This window comes from Pundamilia nyererei, unplaced genomic scaffold (assembly GCF_000239375.1).
Source record: "Pundamilia nyererei isolate P.nyererei 1_Seehausen unplaced genomic scaffold, PunNye1.0 scaffold00065, whole genome shotgun sequence".
Classification (NCBI taxonomy): Eukaryota; Metazoa; Chordata; class Actinopteri; order Cichliformes; family Cichlidae; genus Pundamilia; species Pundamilia nyererei.
The window spans coordinates 1,205,542-1,211,478 of record NW_005187466.1 but is presented as its reverse complement, the minus strand read 5'-3'; the positions used below and the strand labels follow the sequence as shown (position 1 = coordinate 1,211,478).

Genomic DNA, 5,937 nt, shown 5'->3' with positions numbered 1-5,937 from the left:
TGCTGAGCGCCGTGTACCACATAAAATTTTCCTCATATCACCCAGCCCTGCTAATACAGTCTTGAATGCAACGTGAGACATTTTCTTTTATTCAGGGCACTGAAGAATCTTAGTTCATTACATCAATATTTTTTGGCAAGCTGCATTTTACTCCCCATCATGTCCTCAGTGAATAATTAATGCTGTAATATAATTCCCTCTATTTTTACAGGGAGCCCACACCAATTGCTATACCTCACTTTTGCCCTTGAGGCAACCTTTTTGTAACTGCGGCTAGGCAAGACTTCAAATTTACCAAACATAAATGCACTAAGGCAGATAATGCAACTCTGCATTAGTAGTCACCATTTCCAGCAGGGCATATACAGACAAGTGACAAATTAAGGGAAAAAACATTGATGCAGTAGCTCTGCAATGGTTTAGAAGATGATTTTGCTTATATGGTTTGGGACCCAGATGAACACCTATGGAAAAATGTTGTCCTTTGAGCTGTTCCTCCAACTTCTTTAAAACACCCAATACATTCAACAGATATGCAGAATCAATGGTAAAGTACCTGACTAAAACACTAGAGTATTAGGTTATTTCAACAGTGCCAGCTGATAAGCAACAAGAACAGTTTCACCATTACATAATTTGTAGATTTATGAGAGCTGATAAGCCATTTTTATTACCCAGCTGAGTGCATGCCATGGTTAAAAAAAGGTTTGAGTACCTATTAAGAATCTTTATGTGAAGAAAACAACAACAATTTAATTTAAACATTAGTATTCCCCAGTGTAACACTGTACAGGAAATTCTCAATAAAGCACAAGCTTCACTATGTTTTTAATGGTGATATTCTTGTATCTGTTACTTATCTTAACAGCAGTCCCTGCCATGATATCACAATGTTGATTACATTGCACTCAGAGAGTTCCTGCAAATCTGTGACCTCTGACTACAGAGAGCTAAGACTAAAACTACACAGGTGCGCCTAAAATATAATAGAATTGAGATGATGAATGCTGAATATGCATTTAGACATAGTAATAATAAACAAGTTAAACTGCTAATGAAACAAGGCAGCCCCTATAGATTTTATAACTGGACTCACTCATTATGCCAGCGTTGCACCCTTTCATCCTTGTCTGTCCTCTTGCCCTTTATTTCTATTAAGCACTTTTTCCAGCATCCCAAATTTTCCCCTTATAAATACTTTAACCTGGTGAACATGATCTGCTCCATCTGACCATGAGCGTTTGCTCACTGTTGCTGGCAGTCTTCGTTTAAGAACAAAATGTAAATTTAATTCTGAGGATGACACTCCACTTCGAGACATCTAATCTTGTTTTGTAAGGTTGCTTAAACTACAATTTTTTTTGTTTTACAAAAAAGCATCACAATTTATGTGTCCCAGTCTTGTTTCGGTACTAAGTGTATTTATCCCATTACTCTTTCAGTCCTTATTACAATGCATCAGCTTAATATTACAATGATTGATTTTGTCATACCTTGTCTTTTAGTGCCTGTCACAGAGTGAAAGGTTTAAGAATTAGGATCAAACACACAAGAAGAAAATTAGACTTACACCAAAGCTCATAGTAGTAACTGCAGCACTGAGATTCCCCACAGCAATGTCCAGACTCACAGATGTAGCTCTGGTTGTTAACACCTTCACAGTGCAGCAGGCTCTACAAAACAAGTAAAGAAATGCAGTCACTTGTTAGTAGCTACGTCCAATAACAAAGACAAAATAAAAATTATCTGAGCCTATAACACGACAAAAAAAGTCTACAAAATGAAACTGGTTTGAACAACATGGTCGTCACTGCCACCGACAGGAGTATTATGTTCTTTAAGTTCTCCATACTTATGGATATAAATACAATTTTAGTCAGCTTACTAAAGCATACACCTTATCTGGGGTTTTGTTAATCTTTCTGAACATTTGGTTGACATAGGTTAATTATCCCCATATTTGTGACACAAAGAAAAAAGAAATATCAAAATCAATTACTTATTTTCACTTGCCAACAGAACAATGACATGTACATCTACTTTAAATCCGATATCAGCCAATATTATCTTCTTAGAGTAAAGTGGTGATACAGAATCCTGATACTTTAATATGAGAAAGAATGCAGAAGATTTAAAACAAACAAACAAAATACAAACAACAAACAAATCAAAACACACACACACACACACACACACACACACACACACACACCTAACCTTGATTTGTCATTGTGAATATTAATAATATCACTGCAGATAATGTAGAAGCCATACATTTATACTTGTTCTGAACTGAACATGTCGTAATCACTTATGCTTGGAAACTACTAGAATTTCACTAATGTTTAAGACACATATCAAGTGTAAATGTATGAATCACAGCCAGCACAAAAACCACCCAGTATGCTTCCCAGAACAGTGAAAAAGAAAAGAAATTTAAATTCAAACTTCAGCTAAGGCCAAATGAGAATGAGGAAAATGTCAAAAATAAATAGGGCACTTGTCTCCACTTCAAGCACGTGGTTGCTTGTTTTAACAGTCAATATAGCAAACTAGCAGCGTGGTCAACAGTTAACTTTACAAAACATGTTAGTGAGCTGACTGCTACCAAACCTGTAAAAACTTCCATTGTGAAATAAACAGAGAAGACAGGTCACTATAGAAAAAAAAAAGAAAAAGGAGAGAGCATTGTAATCAAAAACCTTGAGACAGCTTTACAAACTTTTCCAAGTAGATCAGTTATTCTAGATTAGCTTAATGATTAGCTAACCAAAGTTCTATAACTGGATTTTCTATCTCTCTGTAGATTACCAGTGCAGGTCCCCGACTGAGAGGCATGATGATCATGGGTCCACAAATCCTAGACAGGTTTCCTCTACCACATGGGTCATTAAAGTCAAACAGCTCTCAAGCATACTCTCACCCTCTCACACAGCCTTCCTCTCCGTCTTTGTAGACCATACACACACACACCCCTCCCACACTCCCTCGGCCCACTCCAATCCAGGCCCAAACAGTGGACAAGGATTGCTTTACGGAAATTTCCAAGCAGCAGTGGAGAGCGAGCTGCTAGCTGAGACACTGCATGAAAATAAGTTGTGCAGAGTGGTGAGAAGTGTGTTAAGTATGAGGGAGGGAGAGAACGAAAGAAAATCAAAGAAACTCCAGAAACACAAAAATGATTTGTCACACAAGAAACACCAGATCAGCACAAAACAAACTGCTGACATAAAATTATAGCCCCGATTTCAAATCTGATGGACTGTCAGCCGTTTTGGCTTCATCAACATGACATTTTTTAAAATTCAGTTCCACAGCTTTAATTCTCTGTAATAATTACTGGATGTTCTGTTCCTTAAGTTTGTTTTTTGATAACATCAGCTGTTTTCACTGACTCACAAGCCAATCTCAACCATATGCTGTGCTCCTTTGGGGTTGGGCTTTTTATTGCAATTCAGTAGAGATAACCATCTAGTTTGTTTGGGTCTTCAGCACTGAGTGTTCAGTCATCAGTGCTGCATGCAAAGAATGGGGTAATGAATGGGGAGGGGGCTTCAAGATTTTACAAAACAGTTTAACAGGAAAAAGTACTATAGTTAAGTCTTTAACATGAACATGCATGAACTAATCTGTTTTGTCGAAAAAAGATCAGGTGATTACCACTAACTAGACCTAAAAAAAAAAACCCCACACATCTGAGAGCACTCCCAGTTCTTACTTTTTAGTCACCCTAAGAGACTGTGAGCGAGCAAAGAATCTGGACTAGTGAGATTCCCCTGTCTCTAATCCAAGCAATCAACAGAGACAATCCACCTCTCTTATGCCACACTTGCAGATTAAAGGCAGATTTGGTTACTGTCTCTGAGATTACTGTTGCATCAGAAAATAAATTAAGCTTATTAATGAGAACTTGCTGAAATGACCAGTTCAAACATCTGCTGGTGACAATCAGACACTGTTACTGGAGATACAAGGCAGCAGTTCTTTCTTAAGTCTTGACTGCACAATCAGAGTTGATCCACTTAGCTCAGGCCTGTAGAACTTGGCAAGTCAGACGATGCATGCAAGGACCTCGCTGCCCTTTTATTAATCTGTCCTACAACAAAGAAAGGCACCCTTTCATAGTCATGAAGGTTATGCATAACAAAAAACTCCTGCAGCAACCGTAAATGCTATGAATGCACCCGAGAAAGGTGCGGCAGCTTAGGAGGAGAGTTTAGTAAACCAGAGTTGCTGAATTTTATCTCCAAGTTAACAAACAGTATGTTCACAGCAGCTAAAGATTTGCCTCAAGAGAAAACATTTATACAACAGTTTTGGCTGTTTAAGAGGTTGTTAATTTCTAAAATTACAAACTGGATTATCTATGATTGGCTTTACATCTGATGTCTTCCAATATAGCGTAAGCTACACTTTGCAACATTACCATGTCAGAAACTTCTCCTTTTATACAGTGCAGAGGTATTACTGATGCTAATTCTTTCTGAAGAGTCCCATGGCTAGGGAAGACCTTTTAAGCTTTTGAGGCTGATGTTTTTTGTTTTGTTTTTTTTTAAAAACCTGATGACTGTGTTTCCACTGTTAGGAAATTATTTTACTGAAAAAAGGGAAGGCAAAACAAACATTTCAGGGTGCTTATGTGTGTGAAGAAAGCAAGAGATGGACGGGGACAAGGATCCTAGTCTCAAAGGCTGCCCTTACTTTACCCTATGATTGAGAGGGACTGCAGGATTTAGGGCCAGTTTGAAAAGGCTTTAAGTCAAAATAGCAGTGAAAAGCCAAACCATGTGCCTTTTTAGCCTTTTGTTTCTCCTACTCCTTTAAACGGTTAAGTAAAGAAACAAAGAATCGCAGACTTTTAGCAGTGATGAATACCAACCTACCACCCATTAAAACATCAGAGTGACAGCTCATGCAGGTCAAGCTTAAAGTTTTAGCTTTGTCTTTCACTACCCTGGGAAGTCTTTTTTTCGCTTTTTTTTTTGTAATTTTAATGTGTGAATGGACCTTTTTTTCAAACTTACATTGTATAATGAAGAGAATAACTCTTATTATGAACCGCTGCCAAACGGTAATCAACATAATCACTTATTATAATAACATGAAACCGATACAATATACCTGAAATCACTATATTAAGTTTTGGAGGTGTGAAAGCACATGGCACATATAGTCGGGATCTTGTGCTGCATCTATTGCATCTACTAAGTTTATACTTCTGTTGTCAGCAAATTACCTGCACACACGTGCACTGATAACATAAAGACATAAAGCATGTGACATTACATTGATAATAGTAGTCATCTGTAATTACTTTACTCCCAAAGTGCTGAACTTACTCATAATCTATTACACTACACATGTCAAAACTTGTGAAGAATTTAACCTAAATTAAGTATTAAAGCCAGTAGGATAATAATTTTCCCTTTCTTCTTTTTTCTTGCCAGTACTGAGTACAAAAAAACCCTCCCTGGAAGTGTTACTGGACATAAGCAACGAGTTAACGATTCTGGTCACACAGGAATGCCCATTAAATTCAAACTTCACATTTAGTGCTCACATTATGTTGTCACATTGCTCCTGATTAATAAAACTTTGCTAGGCTCTAGCCAGCCTTTCTGTGATTGGTTGTTGAGTTGTTAGTTGGGTGAAGACTGTTTGTAACACTGTTAAATTTCAATGAAAATAAAAAACAAATATTTCCTTCATCAGCTTTTCTTGTAAGTACACAAGTGAACTGTAGCTTTCACTTGGTGAGACTTCTCACTGTGTAGGGCTGCCACAAACGATTATTTTGATAGTCGACTAGTCACCGATTATTTTTGCGATTAGTCGACTAATCAGATCATCATCCATTGGACGTAAAACTACAGCTTATTGCACCAGCAGCATCTGCTCTTATATAACTATCATTAGCTTACAGCTTTAAGTGTTTAA

General features: G+C 37.3%; 1 protein-coding gene across 2 annotated transcripts in view; it reads right to left on the bottom strand.

Annotated features, from left to right (window-relative positions):
• Positions 1-5,937, bottom strand: part of wbp1lb (WW domain binding protein 1-like b) — an 18,189-nt gene that overhangs the window by 7,736 nt on the left and 4,516 nt on the right. Inside the window, exons 1-2 of one of the 2 annotated variants that reach the window (XM_005735762.1) lie at positions 2,812-2,928; positions 1,571-1,673 (exon numbers count right to left, since the gene is read on the bottom strand). In XM_005735762.1, coding sequence (XP_005735819.1) covers positions 1,571-1,673; positions 2,812-2,847 — 139 coding nt within the window. In that variant the 5' untranslated portion in view covers positions 2,848-2,928. Of the gene's footprint in view, positions 1-1,570; positions 1,674-2,811; positions 2,929-5,937 lie in introns of those variants that run through there. The other variant, XM_005735761.1, reaches the window with a different exon arrangement.